This window comes from Somniosus microcephalus, unplaced genomic scaffold, assembly GCF_052327205.1.
Source record: "Somniosus microcephalus isolate GS21.2 unplaced genomic scaffold, FLI_Smic_1.0 scaffold308, whole genome shotgun sequence".
In the NCBI taxonomy this organism is placed as follows: Eukaryota; Metazoa; Chordata; class Chondrichthyes; order Squaliformes; family Somniosidae; genus Somniosus; species Somniosus microcephalus.
Genome location: NW_028225495.1, coordinates 48669 through 69070, shown reverse-complemented (window position 1 = coordinate 69070; position 20402 = coordinate 48669). Strand labels below are relative to the sequence as shown.

Genomic DNA, 20402 nt, shown 5'->3' with positions numbered 1-20402 from the left:
TCGACCTCTCTCTTTCCACTTGTGCCTCACACCAGCATCCTTTGCCACTATCGAACCAATGCAGTGCATTGCAGCACTCATGCCTCCCTCGCTGCCGCCCTGTCCTCACACTAAAGCAACTCTTGTACCTGCCTGCTTTCAGATGCTGATTCGCCAGGTGAGGAGGCGGGCCCTCAAGCTGGCACTGTGAGTGAATCGGAAGGCGAGGAGAAGGAAGAGGAAGCCGGAACATCAGTGCCACCCTCAGCCGAGGCAACCCATGGCCATGATGGGGACACGTCTTCCCTGGAGGGGAGCAGGGGGGAAGGGTCTGAGGAGGGTGAAGCTCTGGGGCCCAGCGGGCTGCAGCAACGCGGGGTGGGTAGGGAAGCTCGGCGGCCTTCTCCCCGGAGGGTGAGTGTGGCCTCCAGTCCTGCTACAGTGAGCGCAGAGGAGGTGCGGCTCCTTGGTGAAATGGGTGCCCAGGTGGAGCGGAGGCACACTGAGCTCATGGCTGCAGTGGCAAGGATGCCTGACTCCATAGAGTCACTGGCAAGGAGTGTACAGGATTTCAGGGCAGCAGAGGCCAGGAGTCTGCTGGACTTTGGTGCAGCACAGGCAAGGAGTCTGCAGGACTTCGGTGCAGCACAGGCGGCTTCCAGCCAAGTGCTTAGTCGTGCCATGCAGCCACTGGCTGGTCTGATGCAGACACAGATCAGGGCCACACGAGCACTAACTGCTGCCACCCTCGCTGGATCGGCCAGGGTTCGCCCGGGCCCTCGCCGCGCCGCAGCAGGCCAGCAGTCTGTGCTTCAGTAGATTGCTGCGCATGCTTCAGGGCTGGCCCGTGCGAGTGCCAGTGTGTCATCCGACCAGGGAGTGCCTGTGCTCTGTTAGATTGGCAGCATTCCTGCTGCCAACACTGTCACTCCTCCACTGCAGCTGCCACCACCCATAGGACAGACTCCTGCCGCCCAAGCAGAGCTGGAGCAGTCAGTAGCCGGGCCCTCCAGGCCCAGAGCTGGCCCAGGCTGTCCCCCAAGGGCATCTGCCGACTCACTATCTGACCCTCAGCAGCCTTCCCCCAGCCTTGCTGCAGCCACTGGGGTCCCATTGTGGAGGAGCTGCAGGGCGGGAAGGGGCCAATCTCGCAAGCGAGGCAGATCACCCTCGCAGGCCAAAAAGTAGGAGGTATGGCAAAATGTTTTTTTTTGTGAAGGCCGAGGATCATGGTAATTTTTGTTTAACTCTTTTGTTCATTGTCTCCAGGTTGTGAGAGCCAGTTATGTGTCTGACTGTTTTTTTGGGAGTTTCTCTGTATTTGTTTGTCACGTGGGAAGGGCACAGAGTTTGTTAAACAAATAATTGTCTTTATTCAGATTGTGCATGTCTGCACTTTGAACTATTTTTGTTGCCTTGATCGGCTCAGGGTTTGCAGAGCGGCTCCATTCATGTTCTTTCAATGGCACAAGCCATTCCCTGAGAGGGGGCCTAGAACCGACTTGCAATAAGCCGCTGACGGACGGCCCTTGCACTTTGTGCCTCCCTCCCATCGTGGTGCTCCTCCTCCTCCTCCTCCTCTGGTGGTCCTCCAATGTCTGCTGGCAGTGGCTGAGTCCTGAGGATAGCCAGGTTGTGCAGCATGCAACACACTACAACGAAATGGGAGACTCGCTCAGACGAGTACTGTAGGGCTCCCCCGGAATGGTCCAGACAGCGGAACCGTTGCTTTAGCACACCGATCGTGTGCGCAATGATGTTCCTGGTCACTTGATGGCTGTCATTGTATCGCTCTTCAGCTGGGGTGGTGGGCGCACGGAGCGGGGTCATCAGCCAGGTGCACAAAGGATAGCCCTTGTCCCCGAGAAGCCAGCCTCCTGGGTGAGTCGGGGCTTCGAAAATGTCTGCCACAGAAGTCTGGCGCAGGATGAAGGTATCGTGGCTGCTGCCTGGAAAGCGGGCATTGACAGCTAGTATGAGCTGCCTGTGGTCACACACCTGCAATGATCAATAACATGTCATTCTATAGTGGACACTAGGTGGAGCCATAGAGCTGTGTAGCGCTGTATATAAGACTACACTACCCAGCTGTATATATATTAAGACTACATTACCCATGAGGCACTAGGCTAACCACAAGGCAGCAGTCAAGATGGAAGCCTCTACAGGTACTGTACCTAGTCCACATGTGCTCAATAAAGTAACTAGCAAAAGCTAGCTGTGTTCATAATAAGAATGTCTATTTATTAATGAACATAAGATGGTACCAGGATGGTGAAGATCTGCAGAAAATTGTGAAAAGCGACATGGAGAATTTGAAGCCACCAGAGCGTTTGAAACTCACAGGAAACATCGAATACAATTGGCAGACTCTTAAACAACAATTCGAACTCTACATTGCAGCCATCGGATTCGGTACGAAGCCAAACGCAAGGAAGAAAGCGTTGCTGCTTACGGTTGCAGGTCCACAGGCGATAGAGGTATTTAATACATTTGTATTTAATCCAGAGGAGAACAGAGAAAAATTAGAAGACGTGCTAAAAAAATTTGATGCACATTGCTCTCCCAAAAAGAATGAGACCTATGAAAGATACATGTTCTGTTCAAGGACACAGCAGCAAAATGAGACATTTGATAGCTTTATAACGGATCTGAAACTGAAAGCACAGACATGTAATTTCTCTGAGCTGAAATCATCCATGATTCGTGTCCAGATTGTGTTTGGTATTCATGATAAAAAAGTCAGGGAACGTCTGTTGAGAGAAACTGAACTAAATTTGGAAAATGCGGTGAAAATATGCCAAGCCAGCGAGCTAGCTCGAAAGCACGTGAAGACTTTCAGTGAAATCAATAATGATGCGATTGTAATGAGTGATAATGCTGCTGTCGGTGCTGTGTCCTGCAAGGGGAAGAAACGTGGGCAGAACAGAAATGAAAAGCAATCGGAGGATGAAATTTTTAATTGTAAACGCTGTGGTTACAAACACCAGTTAAGACAATGCCCAGCGTTTGGAAAAATGTGCACAAAGTGTAATGGAAAGAATCACTTTGCCAAACAATGCTTTTCAAAAGTAAAAACTAAGAAAGGGCAATGAGTTAATGTAATTGGGGACACTGATTTAAGTGAGACATTCTTTGTAGGAATGGTGTCATGTGACAATATCAAAAAGGATACAGAAAATGTGCAGCCATCAGAAATGGACAATGCTGAACATAAAGTTAATGCAGTAAAAGAGGACAAATGGATGATCCCACTGCAGGTAAATGGAGCATGAGTTACCTTGAAACTAGACACTGGGGCAAAAGCAAACTTAATCAGTATGAGTGACATTAACAATATGAAAGAAAAGCCCAAAATACAGAAAAAGTCAGTACTACTGAAGGACTATAATGGACAGAAAATAGATAGCTTAGGTGTATGCAGACTTAAAGTGACAGTCAAAGACAAAGTGCATCATCTCATGTTTTCTGTTGTGGCTGAAAGACTTGATTCACTACTGGGTGACAAAGCTTGTGAAGACTTCGAACTGGTCAAGAGAGTCTACCGTATAAACTGTGCCATAAGCAGACCAGATGGCTCAGTGGATTCTGTAGTGAATAATTTCCAGGATGTGTTCAAAGGATTTGGAGTTCTACCATTCACTTACAAGATCCAGCTAAAGGAGGATGCTCAGCCAGTGGTACATGCTCCACGAAGAGTTCCAGCACCCCTGCGTGACCGGCTCAAGAATGAACTGGACAGAATGACCACACTAGGAGTCATCAGGAAAGTCGAAGAGCCAACAGACTGGGTTAACTCCATGGTATGTGTAAAGAAAAAGAACAATGATCTAAGAATATGCATGGATCCAAAGGACTTAAATGCAAACATAAAACGGGAACACTACCAGATTCCCAAGCGAGAAGAAATCACCAGTGAAATGTCAGGTGCCAGATACTTTACAAAGCTCGATGCCTCACAAGGATTTTGGCAACTAAAACTGGATGAAGAGAGCACCAAATACTGTACCTTCAACACACCATTTGGCAGGTATTGTTTCCTCAGAATGCCTTTCGGGATAATATCTGCATCTGAAATCTTTCATAGAGCGATGGAACACATAATTGAAGGTCTGGAAGGAGTTCGGGTCTATGTTGAAGACATCATCATCTGGGGCTCCACACTGAAAGAACACAATGAGAGACTGACTAAAGTGCTACAGAGCATACGCCGGAATGGACTGAAGCTCAACAAAGCCAAGTGTCAGTTTGGCGTCCAGGAAGTCACTTTCCTAGGAGATAATCTATCTGGTAAAGGAATAGAGCCAGATATGGAAAAAGTAAACGCCATACTCAAAATGCCCCGACCCACTGACAAAAAAGGTGTGCTACGCATCATGGGGATGATAAACTTCATTGGAAAGTTCATTCCTAACTTGTCAGCCAAGACAGCCTGTCTGCGAGACCTGCTACATAAAACAAATGAGTTCGCATGGACAGAAAGACATGAACAAGAGTGGCATTTGATAAGGTGCCACACAAAAGATTATTGCTTAAGATAAAAAATCACGGGATTGGGGGTAATATTCTGGCAAGGATAGAGGATTGGCTATCTAACAGACGGCAGAGAGTTGGGATAAATGGTTCATTCTCAGACTGGCAATCAGTAACTAGTGGTGTTCCGCAGGGGTCAGTGCTGGGTCCCCAACTCTTTACAATCTATATTAACGATTTGGAGGAGGGGACCGAGTGTAACATATCAAAGTTTGCAGATGATACTAAGATGGGAGGGAAAGTAGTGAGTGAGGAGGACATAAAAAACCTGCAAGGGGACATAGACAGGCTAAGTAAGTGGGCAGAGATTTGGCAGATGGAATACAATACTGGAAAGTGTGAGGTTATGCACTTTGGCAGGAAAAATCGTAGAGCAAGTTATTATCTTAATGGCAAGAAACTGGAAAGTACTGAAGTACAAAGGGATCTGGGGGTCCTGGTGCACGAAACTCAAAAGGTTAGTATGCAGGTGCAGCAAGTGATTAAGAAGGCCAATGGAATGTTGGCTTTCATTGCTAGGGGGATAGAATAAAAAATAGGGAGGTATTGCTTCAGTTGTACAAGGTATTGGTGAGACCGCACCTGGAATACTGCGTACAGTTTTGGTGTCCATACTTAAGAAAGGGCATACTTGCTCTCGAGTCAGTACAAAGAAGGTTCACTCGGTTAATCCCGGGGATGAGGGGATGGACATATGAGGAGAGGTTGAGTAGATTGGGACTCTACTCATTGGAGTTCAGAAGAATGAGAGGCGATCTTATTGAAACATATAAGATTGTGAAGGGGTTGGATCGGGTGGATGCGGGGAAGATGTTCCCGATGATGGGTGAAACTAGAACTAGGGGGCATAGTCTTAGAATAAGGGGCTGCTCTTTCAAAACTGAGATGAGGAGGAGCTACTTCACTCAGAGGGTGGTAGGTCCATGGAATATGCTGCCCCAAAAAGCTGTAGAAGCTACATCATTACATACTTTTAAAACAGAAATAGACAGTTTCCTAGAAGTAAAGGGAATTAAGGGTTACGGGGAGCGGGCAGGAATTTGGACATGAGTCTAGGTTCGGATCGGTCATGGCCCTGTGGGCAGCGGAGCGGGCCCAGGGGCCGTGTAGCCTGATCCTGCTCCTATTTCGTGTGTCTAATTCTGTTAGATTCAGGAGATGGTTCTGTGATAGTGGATTGGCGGTTAGGATCAGATCAGCCATGATCTTATTGAATGGCGGAGCAGGCTCGAGGGGCCGATTGGCCTACTCCTGCTCCTATTTCTTATGTTCTTATGTAAACATCAAAACAGTGCTGATAACCACACCTGTACTCACCTTCTTTGACCCAACAAAAAGAATCAAAGTGTCAACGGATGCATCAAAAGATGGCCTAGGTGTGGTCTTGCTACAAGCAGAGGGTGAAGATTGGAAGCCTGTTGCCTATGCCTCCAGGTCTATGACTGATACTGAGTGTCGATACGCCCAGATTGAAAAGGAATGTCTAGGCTTGGTAGTTGGACTAGAAAAGTTTCATGGCTACATATATGGACTTCCCACCTTCACAGTTGAGACAGACCACAGCCCTCTGGTTGCCACCATAAAAAAAAACCTGAATGAGATATCTCCAAGGATTCAAAGACTCATGATGAAGCTGCAAAGATATGACTTTGAACTGATCTACACACCAGGCAAATACATAGTGTTAGCAGATGCACTATCCCGAGCACCCACAATGAGTCATGTGAGCTCTACTGAGGAAGACGTGGATGTTCATGTGAGTATGGTCACTGCTGCGCTGCCTGTGTCAGACACAAAATCAAAGCAAATAACAGAAGAAACAGTAAAAGATACAGTATTACAAACAGTAATAGAGAACATTCATCATGGTTGGCCAAAAGGTTCCTGTCCAAAATATTTTCACATAAGGTCAGAATTGAGTGTCGCAAGTGGACTATTACTAAAACAGAACAGAATAGTCATTCCACAGGCTCTACGTCAAGACATGCTCAAAAGGATTCATGAGGGACACCTCGGAATTGAAAAATGCAAAAGGAGAGCAAGAGACACTGTTTATTGGCCTGGCATAAATAAGGACATTGAGAACATGATAGGCAAATGTGAGACATGTCAGAAACACCAAAACAAACAAGCAAAGGAACCAATGATAGTAGCTGACATACCAACAGCACCATGGCAAAAGGTTGGTATGGACCCTTTTCATTTAAATAGTAAAGATTATCTAATAGTGATTGACTACTATTCTAACTATCCTGAGATGGCGCTGCTCTCAAGCACCACAGCAAGCAGTATCATAATGCATGTGAAACCATCTTCGCCAGACATGGAATTCACAGGATTGCCGTTAGCGACAATGGTCCGTGCTTCAACTGTAAGGAGTGGCAACAGTTTGCAGCACAGTATGACTTTCAGCACATCACATCCAGTCCTTTGTATGCTCAGTCAAATGGTAAGGCAGAGAAAGGTGTTCAAGTTCTCAAGCAGCTACTGAAGAAAGCGACAGAAAGCAAGTCTGATCCTTATCTCGCCCTGCTGAGCTATCGAGCCTCACCTTTAGACTGTGGTTCTTCACCTGCTGAACTACTAATGGGTCGCAAGTTGCGCACCATGCTACCCTGCTGTGCAAAAGAACAGCAAAGTGAGGAACTGAGACAGAGACTTCAACTGTTAAAGCTGAAACAGAAATCATACTATGACAAGTCATCCAAAACTCTAAAACCATTGACAAGGGATGATGTTGTCAGGATTGAGGATCCAGATGCATGGAACAGGAAAGCTACAGTTCTTGAGGAAGTAGGACCAAGGTCATACACTGTTAGAACTGAGGAAGGACAGATTCTCAGGAGGAACCACCGTTCCCTCCTAAAAACACAGGAGACTATTCAAGGCCAGGTTGATGACAATGCCGCAACTGCATCTTGTCATTCACCGCCAGAACAATCTCATGAAGACACATCAGACTTACCCGTGTTGAGAAGATCCACACGTGAAGTAAAAAAGCCGGATAGACTTAATCTTTGAGTACAATGTAAAGCTTTGAAAATGTGTTGACTGTTTTGAAAATGTTTATGTTTATAGAGCACTAACAAAAGTGTTACTGATATTATCTTTATTGTTTTCTTGAAAGTTGATTGATATTGATTTTGTTAAACCTCAAAGAAAGGGGGATGTAATGATCAATAACATGTCATTCTATAGTGGACACTAGGTGGAGCCGTAGAGCTGTGTAGAGCTGTATATAAGACTACACTACCCAGCTGTATATATATTAAGACTACATTACCCATGAGGCACTAGGCTACCCACAAGGCAGCAGTCAAGATGGAAGCCTCTACAGATACTGTACCTAGTCCACATGTGCTCAATAAAGTAACTGGCAAAAGCTAGCTGTGTTCATAATAAGAATGTCTATTAATTAATGAACATAAGAACACCAACTGCACGTTCAACGAATGGTACCCCTTCCAGTTGCGGTAATCATCGGCATTCTCTAGAGGCGCCTGCAAAGCCACATGCGTGCAGTCAATGGCGCCCTGGACCATGGGGAAGCCCGCTATTCTTGCAAATCCCATTGCATGCTCTTGCTGCTTCTCCAGGGTCATGGGGAAGGAAATGTACTGACGTCTCCTTTTGAAGAGGGCATTCGTGACCTGGCAGATGCAGCAATGCACCGCGAACTGGGAGACATTGGCAATGTCCCCAGTAGTGGATTGGAAGGAGCCGGTGTCATATAAGTTCAGAGCCACTGTCACCTTCACTGCCACCGACAGAGACGTCCTGCTCCTCAGCTGAGGCTGCAGATCTCTCTGAAGCAGGTGGCAGATCTCAGTGACCACCTCCCTTCTGAATCGAAGCCTCCGAATGCACTGCTCCTCAGACATGTTGAGGTAGGAGAAGTGCTGGCGGTATAACCTGGGAGGGTAAGGCCTCCTTTGCTGACGCCTGTTGGCCCTCCTCCGCCTGGCCATGATTGGCACTCTCTCTCAGCATCTCTGAGCCCTTTCAATGCAATGGAGAAACCCAACGTTTCCACCCATTGCAGCCTCATTATAAGTGGCCACTCAAGGCTATGGCACTGAAAAATCAATCCAACTGCAAAGCTCTGGGCTGAAGCCAGAAGTACCTGTGCGAGCGCTGAGTCAAAGCAGAAAGCTCTCTCCCATTGTCTCTCTGCAAATCTCTCTCTCTCACACACACAGGAGTGGTCCAAAATGGCTACCACAAAGAATGCAGGAAGAGTCCCCTTTAAATAGCGCCCCCCCAGCCCCACAGCGACTGGGAACCGTTCCACTCAACCAGTCGCTGTGAGCGCCAGGCAGAAAGAAGGGGGGCGCCACTGAAGTTCCGGTTCGGGGCGCACCAAGGGCGTTGCACCATGAAATGACATCAGGATCTCGTGCGCAGCTGAGCGGGCGTTGCGGTTTTGCGCCGCCGTTAATTCTTCACTCAAGTTCCCGAGAGGCGCAGATCGCGCCGCGCCCGGGCGCTAGCCGTTTCGCGCCCCACTTATCGCCCTCTTAAGGCGCTAGCGGCTGGCGCTACCAACTGAATTTCTAGGCCTATGACTATAAGGATGAGAATTTTAAATTGGAGATATTGGGGAACCGGCTGGGGAGGGCAACGTAGCTTGGCAAGGACAGGGGTGATGGGTGGATGGGGCGCGGTGCGGGAGAGGGTACAGGCAGCAGGGCTTTGGATGAGCTGAAGCTGTAACAACACACCAGAAGTACGGCACTATGCAGAACAAAGCAGTTCGCTTCATCTGGCACCTCCTCCACTAGCCTATACATCCACAACTGGCGAACCGTGGCTGCAGTATGTACTATCTACAAGATGCACTGCAGCAACTCACCAAGGCTTCTTCGACAGCACCTCCCAAACCCGTGATCTCTACCACCTAGAAGGAAAAGGGCAGCAGGTGCATGGGAACACCACCACCTCCAAGTTCCCCTCCAAGTCACACACCATCCTGACTTGGAAGTATATCACCGTTCCTTCATCATCGCTGGGTCAAAATCCTGGATCTCTCTCCCTAACAGCACTGTGGGAGTACCTTCACCACACGGACTGCAGCGGTTCAAGGCGGCGACTCACCACCACCTTCTCAAGGGCAATTAGTGATGGGCAATAAATGTTGGCCCTGCCAGCGACGCCCACATCCCGCGAATGAATATAAAAAAAGAAACCAAGACTCGTCGCTCCATCACCTGAACCTCAAATCTGGATCTCCTCATAGAAATATAGAAGATACATAGAAACATAGAAGATAGGAGCAGGAGTAGGCCATTCGGCCCCTCGAGCCTGCTCCGCCATTCAATGAGATCATGGCTGATCATCCAAATTGAGTACCCTGTCCCTGCTTTCTCGCCATATCCCTTGATCCCTTTAGCCTTAAGAAATATATCTAACTCCTTCTTGAATATATTTAATGAATTGGCCTCAACTGACTTGTGTGGTAGAGAATTCCACAGGTTCACCACTCTCTGGGTGAAGAAATTCCTCCTCATCTCAGTCCTAAATGGCTTACCCCTTATCCTTAGACTGTGACCCCTGGTTCTGGACTCCCCCGCCATCGGGAACATCCTTCCTGCATCTAGTCTGTCTAGTCCTGTTAGAATTTTATAAGTTTCAATGAGATCCCCTCTCATTCTTCTAAACTCCAGCGAATATAAGCCCAATCGACCCAATCTCTCCTCATACGTCATTCCTGCCATCCCAGGTATCAGCCTGGTGAATCTTCGCTGCACTCTCTCCATGGCAAGAACATCCTTCCTCAGATAAGGTGATCAGAACTGCACACAATACTCAAGGTGTGGTCTCAGCAAAGCCCTGTACAACTGCAGCAAGACATCCTTGCTCCTGTACGCGAATCCTCTCGCTATTAAGGCTAACATACCATTTGCCTTCTTAATCGCCTGCTGCACCTGCATGCTTACCTTCAGCGACTGGTGCACAAGGACACCCAGGTCTTGTTGCACTTCCCCTTTTCCCAATCTATTGCCGTTCAGATAATAATCTGTCTTCCTGTTTTTGCCACCGAAGTGGATAACCTCGCATTTATCCACATTATACTGCATTTGCCATGCATCTGCCCAATCACCCAACCTGTCCAAATCATACTGGAGTTTCTCTGCATCCTCCTCACAGCACACATGCCCACCCAGCTTTGTGTTGTCTGCAATCTTGGAGATATTACATCTAGTTCCCTCGTCTAGATCATTTATGTTTCTGCTTCCCTCAGCCATCCCCTCTCCTATAGTTTACAAACTTCTTAAAAAAACATGTCCTGAATTCACTCAACCATTAATTTTTCACTTACATTGTCTTCTCTCTGCCCAGTTGTGGCCTAAACTACGGACTTCGATTGTTTACCCTGGCTGGTGAGACCACACCTGGACTGCAGCGGTTCAAGAAGGCGGCTCACCGCTGTTATGTTCATTTTATAAATAGACATTCTTATTATGAACACAGCTAGCTTTTGCTAGACACTTTTATTGAGCACATGTGGACTTGTACAGCATCTTGTAGAGACTTCCATCTTGACTGCTGCCTTGTGGGTAGCCTAGCCTCATGGGTAATGTAGTCTTAATATATATACAGCTGGGTAGTGTAGTCTAATACATACAGCTATATACAGCTCTACGGCTCCACCTAGTGTCCACTATAGAATGACATGCTATTGATCACTACATCCCCCTTTCTTTGAGGTTTAACAAAATCAATATCAATCAACTTTCAAGAAAACAATAAAGATAATATCAGTAACACTTTTGTTAGTGCTCTATAAACATAAACATTTTCAAAACAGTCAACACATTTTCAAAGCTTTACATTGTACTCAAAGATTAAGTCTATCAGGCTTTTTTACTTCACGTGTGGATCTTCTCAACACGGGTAAGTCTGATGTGTCTTCATGAGATTGTTCTGGCGGTGAATGACAAGATGCAGTTGCGGCATTGTCATCAATCTGCTCTTGTATAGATCGAGGTCTCCTTGCGATCTTTGCTTGGAGAGGGTTTCAGTGTTTCCTTCACTCTTCATGCCATAACTCTCAATGTAGTCAATGCACTCTCGAAAAACTGCTGGCAGCTGGATCCCATCATACAGCATAGTCCTCTCAGCAGCCTCGGCTAATGGGACACCAAAGATTGGCCTGAGGGAAGAAGGAGTATCCACCGGAACTGCTTTCTGCTCTGGTGCAGGCTTCTTCTTTTTCTTTTTCTCTTTCCACTGCTTAACAATATCTGCTGCGGTTATATCTTTGGACTTTTTCTCCTTGTGTTTTTTCTCTTTGTGCTTTTCTTCCTTTGGCTTCTCTTTGACCTTAAAGTCTTTTACTTTCTTCTTGGAGAAACTAGGCTTTTTGAAGACATGGATACCCTTTGGCCTTTTCATCCTTGATGGGCTCTCTGCTTCATCACCTGAGTCATCTGGTCTGCCTATGGCACAGTTTATACGGTAGACTCTCTTGACCAGTTCTAAGTCTTCACAAGCTTTGTCACCTAGTATCGAATCAAGTCTTTCAGCCACAACAGAAAACATGAGATGATGCACTTTGTCTTTGACTGTCACTTTAAGTCTGCATACACCTAAGCTATCTATTTTCTGTCCATTATAGCTCTTCAGTAGTACTGACTTATTCTGTATTTTGGGCTTTTCTTTCATATTTTTTATGTCACTCATACTGATTAAGTTTGCTTTTGCCCCAGTGTCCAGTTTCAATGTAACTAATGCTCCATTTATCTGCAGTGGGATCATCCATTTGTCCACTTTTACTGCATTGACTTTATGTTCAGCATTGTCCATTTCTGAGGGCTGCACATTTTCTGTATCTTTTTTGATATCGTCACATGACACCATTCCTACAAAAAATGTCTCACTTAAATCAGTGTCCTCAATCACATTAACTTGTTGCCCTTTCGTTGTTTTTACTTTTGAAAAGCATTGTTTGGCAAAGTGATTCTTTCCATTACACTTTGTGCACATTTTTCCAAACGCTGGGCATTGTCTTAACTGGTGTTTGTAACCACAGAGTTTACAATTAAAAATTTCATCCTCCGATTGCTTTTCATTTCTGTTCTGCCCATGTTTCTTCCCCTTATAGGACACAGCACCGACAGCAGCATTATCACTCGTTACAATCACATCATTATTGATTTCACTGAAAGTCTTTGCGTGCTTTCGAGCTAGCTCGCTGGCTTGGCATATTTTCACCGCATTTTCCAAATTTAGTTCGGTTTCTCTCAACAGACGTTCCCTGACTTTTTTATCATGAATACCAAATACAATCTGGTCACGAATCATGGATGCTTTGAGCTCAGAGAAATTACATGTCTGTGCTTTCAGTTTCAGATCAGTTATAAAGCTATCAAAAGTCTAATTTTGCTGCTGTGTCCGAGAACAGAAGATGTATCTTTCATAGGTCTCATTCTTTTTGGGAGAGCAATGTGCATCAAATTTTTTTAGCACATCTTCTAATTTTTCTCTGTTCTCCACTGGATTAAATACAAATGTATTAAATACCTCTATCGCCTGTGGGCTTGCAACCGTAAGCAGCAATGCTATCTTCCTTGCGTCTGGCTTCATACCGAATCCGGTGGCTGCAATGTAGAGTTCGAATTGTTGTTTAAAAATCCGCCAATTGTATCACAGAATCACAGAAGCCCCACAGTGCAGATAGAGGCCATTTCGGCCCATCGAGCCTGCACCGACACATATCCCACCCGATCCCCGTAACCCCTACACATATCCCACCCTATCCCTGTAACCCCACGTATTTAATCCCCCTAACACTAAGGGTCAATTTATCATAGCCAATCAACCTAACCTGCACATCTTTGGACTGTGGGAGGAAACCGGAGCACCCGGAGAAAACCCACGCAAACACGGGGAGAATGTGCAAACTCCACACAGACAGTCGTAGTCGATATTTCCCTCGAGATTCAAACGCTCTGGTGGCTTCAAATTCTCCATGTTGCTTTTCACAATTTTCAGCAGATCTTCACCACCCTGGTACCGTGTTATGTTCATTTATAAATAGATATTCTTATTATGAACACAGCTAGCTTTTGCTAGACACTTTTATTGAGCACATGTGGACTTGTACAGCATCTTGTAGAGGCTTCCATCTTGACTGCTGCCTTGTGGGTAGCCTAGCCTCATGGGTAATGTAGTCCTAATATAATATATAGCTGGGTAGTGTAGTCTTATACATACAGCTATATACAGCTCTACGGCTCCACCTAGTGTCCACTATAGAATGACATGCTATTGATCACTACAACCGCCACCTTCTCGAGGGCAATTAGGGATGGGCAATAAATGCTGGCCTTGCCAGCGACGCCCACATTTGAGAATGAATATTGAAAAAAATCACCATAGCTGGAGAGGTTAGGAGAATTTTTAGCACAGAAGGTTGTTTTTAAATGCCTTAGCAGAAACATAAATATTTGAAAAAGAAATATTGAAATGGTATGAGGAAAGGGCAGGCGAATAGGACAGATTGGATGGATCATTCAGTGGGCTTTCAGTGGCACGATGGGCCAAATGGCCTCCTTCTGTGCTGTAATGTTCGATAATTATATTGTTTCATAACTTCTCTGTTTTTCCTCTAGAGAGACATGTTTCAGTGAAGAAGAATTAAACAGAAAAGTATCATAAAATTTATTAGACGAGAAAGTCCCAGTATTGTGTTGAATGATGACCAACTGTTCTATCGACCACGGTATCCACCAGACCCTGTTTCCCACGGTCTACATCTTGGTCTTCATCGTCGGCCTCCCGACTAATCTCCTGTCCCTGTATCACAGCTACCTGCAGATCAGGCAGGGGAACGAGCTGGGAGTCTACCTCTGCAACCTGACCATCTCAGACCTATTGTACCTCATCTCCTTGCCCTTGTGGGTTCAGTATATGCTGCAACACGATGACTGGATCTTATCCCGGGGACTCTGCAAGTTCAGCGGCCTGCTCCTCTACCAGAATATCTACATCAGCATCGGCTTCCTCTGCTTTATCTCCATCAATCGCTTCCTCGCCGTGGCCTACCCTGTGAACTTTAAATCCCTGCACACCATGAAGACTGCAGTGCTCATCAGTGTTATCATCTGGCTCAAGGAGGCAGTCATCTGCACTTTCTTCATAGGCTCCAAGGTTCTCAGTAAAGACAAGGAGAATGACACCTTGTGTTTCGAACATTATCCTCTGCGCCCATTAGACAGGGATTTAAATATTTACAGGCTCTCTGTTGGGTTCTTCCTCCCGTTTATATTATTAGTCTTCTCTTACTACAAAGTGTTGACGGTTGTCCACAAGGTCCGTGGGCTTAACGAAAATCAGAAATTAAGAGTAAAAAAATTGGTGTCTGGGACAATCATCATTTTGCTGGTTTGCTTCGCACCCTATCACATTTTCCTGATGATTCGGACCATATTCGAGCACAGCTGTGAGTTCGCTCAAGATATTTTTGACGTTTACCATTTTGGGCTTCTGCTAACGAGTTTAAACTGCGTGGCCGACCCCATCTTGTACTGCTTTATATCTCAGAGTTCACAGAGCTGGCTAGCCAGATTCCTGGATCCTGTTAGAAATCTCTTTCACTGCCAGAAGAGACGAGAAATTGAGACCGTGGAGATGAAGACCAAATCACCAGTTATGATTTAAAGTAACCTTACATGTTGAGGACACCGCAAAAGCTTTGAAAACAATGATGGCCTCATCTTACAGTGTGTTGTAAACAAGCAAGTGCTCCTTTTATTTTTAGGTATAGAATAGAGCTCTGAATTAGAGCTTTGGGTAAGAGCTAGCATTTTCAGTAAGATTTATAATTGGATTTCGGGTAAGAAGTAAAATTGCTGTAGTTTTCTGGTAAATATTGTGATTGGATTACAACTATCAGTAAGAAATGGACTTAGATTAGGGATTCTGGTGAAGACTGGGATTGGATTAGACCTCCAAAGAAAGACTTGCATTTATATAGCACCTTTCACGACCACGGGACATCCCAAAGCACTTTACAGCCAATGAAGTACTTTCTGAAGTGTAGTCAGTGTTGTAATGTAGAAAACATGGCAGTCAATTTGCACACAACAAGCTCCCACAAACAGCAATGTGATAATCTGTTTTAGTGATTTTGGGATAAATATTGGCCACAACACCAGGGTTAACGCCCTTCCTCTTCTTCGAAATAGCAGCCATGGGATCTTTTACGTCCACCCGAGAGAACAGACGGGACCTCGGTTTTAACATCTCATCCGAAAGACGGCGCCTCCGACAGTGCAGCGCTCCCTCAGTACTGCACTGGGAGTGCCAGCCTAGATTATGGGCTCAAGTCTCTGGTGTGGGGCTTGAACCCACAACCTTCTGATTCAGAGACGAGAGTGCTGCCACCAACTGAGCCACAGCTGACACGCAAGGAAGAATTGAGGTTGGATTATAATTTTTGGTATAGATTTGGGTTGGATTTGAGTTTCAGGATGAGAACTGGGATTGGATTAGAGCTTTTGGTAAAGTTTTGGAATTGGATTAGAGTTTTTGGTAAAGATTGATTGATACAGATTAGAATTTTTGATGAGAACTTGAATTGGATTACAGCTTCAGATAAGAATTGAGGCTAGATAAGAATATGGTTGTATTAGAGCATCTGGTTTCTAATTGTAACACTTTTACATTATAGATCTTTTAATTTAAATTGGCTAGGTCATTGAATCATAGAATGGTTACAGCACAGAAGGAAGCCATTCGGCCTGTCGAGCCCATGCCGGCTCTCTACAAGAGCACTTCATCTAGTCCCACTCCCCCGCCCTTTCCCCGTAGCCCTGCAAATTTTTTTCCTTCAGGTACTTATCCAATTTCCTTTTGAAAGCCACGATTGAATCTGCCTCCACCACCCTCTCAGGCAGTGCATTCCAGATCCTAACCACTCACTGCGTAAAAAAGTATTCCTCATGTCGCCTTTGGTTCTTCTGCCAATCACCTTAAATCTGTGTTCTCGGCCCTTCCGCCAGAGTTTTTTTTACATGTAAATCACAGCTGGTGTCTCTTAGATGTTCTTTGTCTTTTTTCTTTGTGTGTGTGTGTGTAGGTGGGAAGTAGAGTCAACCCATACTTCTCTCCGAATTCTCTACGTAGTTAAATGCAAAAGAAATTCTTTCCTCGCTATGAACTTTGGATACTCCAGCAGCTTCTGATCTAAAGTCAACCAAATTACAAATGCTCTGAAGGTCATTTCTTATTTTTTTTATTCATTCTCAGGATTTGGGTGTCACTGGCAAGGTCCAGCATTTATTGCCCATCCCTAGTTGCCCCTTGAGAAGGTGGTGGTGAGCCGCCTTCTTGAACCGCTGCAGTCCGTGTGGTGAAGGTACTCCTACAGTGCTGTTAGGGAGGGAGTTCCAGGATTTTGACCCAGTGACGATGAAGGAACGGCCGATATATTTCCAAGTCGGGATGGTGTGTGACTTGGAGGGGAACTTGGAGGTGATGGTGTTCCCATGGACTTGTGGGTTCCCATCAGACAAGTATCAAACAATGCAAGCTTGTAGATGTAGTTGTTAAACCTAACAGTGGAGCCATCAAGAAAACAACTTTGGCCGAGAATTTCCTCGGAGGTGCTCCTGTTCCACTTTGTAACTTCACAGGAAGAGTGGAGGAAACCTCACTTTCGTGTGTAAACGGGATTTCCACCACATGTCCATGGAAGTTATGGCAGTAGAACGGGAGCAGTGCCAAGGAAATTCACAGCCTTTGTTTGATAAAACTTGCCTAGGTGCATATGGTTTCAGCACTAGGAGCTCCCTAAATCAACATCTCCCACTATTGTATCCAAGTCCTAAAATATTCTAGTCACAACAATATTTCCTAGGCTTTTCCTTTATCTATCCAATCTTCTTCTTTAAATTTGTCAGACTTCTGAGGCAAAATGAAACCCTGAACAGTACTGGGCACAATTATCTAAAGAACAGTTTCGAAATGACTGACACAAACACTGGAATAAACTGTTTTGTGGGGAAGAAAAAAACATTTGTTGTATTAATTCTTGAAGTGAAACAGAAGCACAACACAGCCATAAAAAATTACATAAATCAAAAATAAATGCAACACTGCATTATAACATACCTGTCGTGCAAATATCATTACATTGATTAGTTAGTGTAAACCTAACGAGAACTTTCTCAGTTAAAAGGTTGGCAAGAATGATTGTAATTCTATATTAAAGGTTCCCTTATTGCTCACATTGTGACCTAGTTCGATAGGGCCTGTCCTAGGGTGATCTCCAACAGCTGTTTGATCATAGTTGAGTGCGTGTCATGAAACAGCAAGCCGTCCACTTCCATTCCCAGATTCCCGGTTTTTCCGCTTCGTATTCCATGTTCCACCAGCAACTCCAGCAGCTTTTCTTCCTAAGGACAGATGAAAAGATTGACTACAGAACTGAGAGGTTATAAGCATCAGGAAAGATTGAACAGGCTGGGGCTCTTTTATCTGGAAAAGAGAAGACTGAGAGGTGAGCTGATAGAAGTCTTTAAGATTATGAAGGGATTTGATAGGGTAGAGGCAGAGAAGGTGTTTCCACTTGTGGGGGAGACCAGAACTAGAGGCCATAAATATATGCCAGACACTAATAAATCCAATAGGGAATTCAGGAGAAACTTCTTTACCCAGAGAGTGGTGAGAACGTGAAACTCGCTCCCACAAGGAGGAGTTGAGCCAAATAGTATAGATGCATTTAAGGAAATGGTAGATAAGCACATGAGAGAGAAAGGAATAGAAAGTTATGCTGATGAAGAGGGGTGGGAGGAGGGTCGTGTGGCGCACAAACGCCAGCATAGACCAGTTGGGCTGAATGGACGGTTTCTGTGCTGTAAACTCGATTTAACTCGGTGTAACATTCAGTGTAACAAAAGGATGGAGCATTGAGTTAGCAAGAATGTATTCCTATGTCACGTGTGCTGCTGGGTCTGTGCAACACGGTGGTAGGACGTGGCTTCACCCCTACAATTAAACAAAAGATGTCTTCCTGATATTACCCAGAGCAACTGAGGAGAAACTACTTCATTGAGGGAAGAGATGAATAAAAGAAATCAAAAGGGTCAGTTAACCTATACTGTTCCTCCTAACACCAAAAGCTAGTGGACAGGTACAAAAAATACCAAGGGGGCTGGAATACAAAAAGTAAAAGTTACGTTACAGTTATACAAAGCTCTGGTTAGCCCCCATCTGGAGTAACTGCGTTCAGTTCCGGGCACCGCTCCTCAGGAAGGATATATTGGCCTTGGGGGAGGTGCAGCTCAGATTCACCAGAATGATACCTGGGCTACAAGGGTCAAATTATGAGGGCAGCTTGCACAGACTGGGCTTGTATTCCCTCGAGTATAGAAGGCTAAGGGGTGATCTAACTGAGGTGGTTAAAATGATTAAAGGTGCTGATAGGTTAGATGGAGAGAAATTATTTCCTCTGGTGGGGGGAGTCCAGAACAAGGGGGCATAAACCTTAAAATTAGAGCCAGGCCGTTCAGGGGCGATGTCAGGAAACACTTCTTCACACAAAGGGGTAGTAGTAATCTGGAGCTCTCTACCCTAAAAAGCTGTTGAGGCTAGGGGGTCAATTGAAAATTTCAAAACTAAGATTGATAGATTTTTGTTAGGCAAGGGTATTAAGGGATACGGAACCAAGGCGGGGAAATGGAGTTAAGATACAGATCAGCCGTGATCTAATTGAATGGCGGTGCAGGCTCGAGGGGCTGAATGGCCTCCTCCTGTTCCTATGTTCTATGTGTTCTTTGAGCCAGTTGCCTACCCAACAACAGCTACTGCACTTCAAACTAATTTATTGGACGTAAAGCACTTTGGGACACTTCTGAGAGACAGGATAAGGCGCTAAGTAAATGCAAGTCTTTCCTTCTTGACGAGAGATAGTGAAACAGGCCAATTACAGCGACAACTTGCATTTATATAGCGCCTTTAATGTAGGAAAACGTCCCAAGGTGCGTTGCGGAAACGCAATCAGACAAAAAAATTGACACCAAGTCAAAGGAGGAGATATTAGGGCAGGTGACCAAAAGATGGGTCAAAGGAGTAAGCTTTACCCACCTTGCTGGAGAGCAGGGCGTGATGTAGGAAACCTAATGTCGAGGAGGAAACAAAATGCACAGGAAACGACTGACACGATTCGTCCATTTCCAAAACAAAGTGAGTTTTTTTTAAGGGCTAAAAGGCTAGCACTGCAGCCTAGGACATCATCGAGGTGGTAATAGATTAGAAAACACAACCAATCAAGAAGTATTGGTTTGAAAGAAAAAGAAAAAGAGACTGTGGCGACATGCCACCATTGGACATAATCCGCTCACGGCGGCACAGACAGTTTACGCAGGCGCACTGCCGGCAGCAGCCGCCCCCAGCCGTGTGCCCTTTCCTCCGGCAGCTTGTTTCCCATAGGGACAGGCTGCCGGGAGCACTTCCTGTCTGGGGAGTATTTAAGTGGTTGCGCGGGCTTTTTAAGCACTTGTTTTTGCCATGATGTAAATTAAAGCAGTTGTGTTCCATCAACTCTGGTCTCGACTCCCATGTTTGCCGCGGTATCTCAACACTGGTGACCCCGACGCTCAGGATGAATCCTAAGCTAGCATGGCGGATACAAACGCAGTCACGGTTAAACTACCGGACTTTTGGGAGAACCTGGCCGAGGCCTGGTTCATTCAAGCCGAGTCCAGATTCCGGCTGAGAAGCATTACAGTCGATGCCACGAAGTACGACTACCTCGTCGCCTCTCTCACCTGCGCCACAGTCCCTAAGGTTCGGGCAGCGCTGCAGGATCCACCAGAGGAAGGCAAGTACGAACATCTGAAGGCTGCGCTCCTTAAAAAATTTCAGGCGTCCTCCTACCAGCGCAA

At 45.6% G+C, this 20402-nt stretch overlaps 2 protein-coding genes across 3 annotated transcripts in view; one reads left to right on the top strand and one right to left on the bottom strand.

Moving 5' to 3' along the window:
• The first annotated feature begins 14105 nt into the window (after positions 1 to 14105).
• LOC147081896 (G protein-coupled receptor 68-like) lies at positions 14106 to 15219 on the top strand. Its single transcript, XM_085980598.1, has one exon. It carries the CDS (start codon positions 14209 to 14211, stop codon positions 15172 to 15174), a length of 966 nt encoding a protein of 321 aa, XP_085836724.1. The 5' UTR covers positions 14106 to 14208; the 3' UTR covers positions 15175 to 15219.
• Positions 15220 to 17505: 2286 nt separating this feature from the next.
• Positions 17506 to 20402, bottom strand: part of LOC147081895 (D-glutamate cyclase, mitochondrial-like) — a 42193-nt gene continuing 39296 nt past the window's right edge. For both annotated transcript variants that reach the window (XM_085980596.1, XM_085980597.1), the window contains one exon: positions 17506 to 17912. In XM_085980596.1, the coding sequence (XP_085836722.1) occupies positions 17754 to 17912 (159 nt within the window). In that variant the 3' untranslated portion in view covers positions 17506 to 17753. The remainder of the gene's footprint in view (positions 17913 to 20402) is intronic.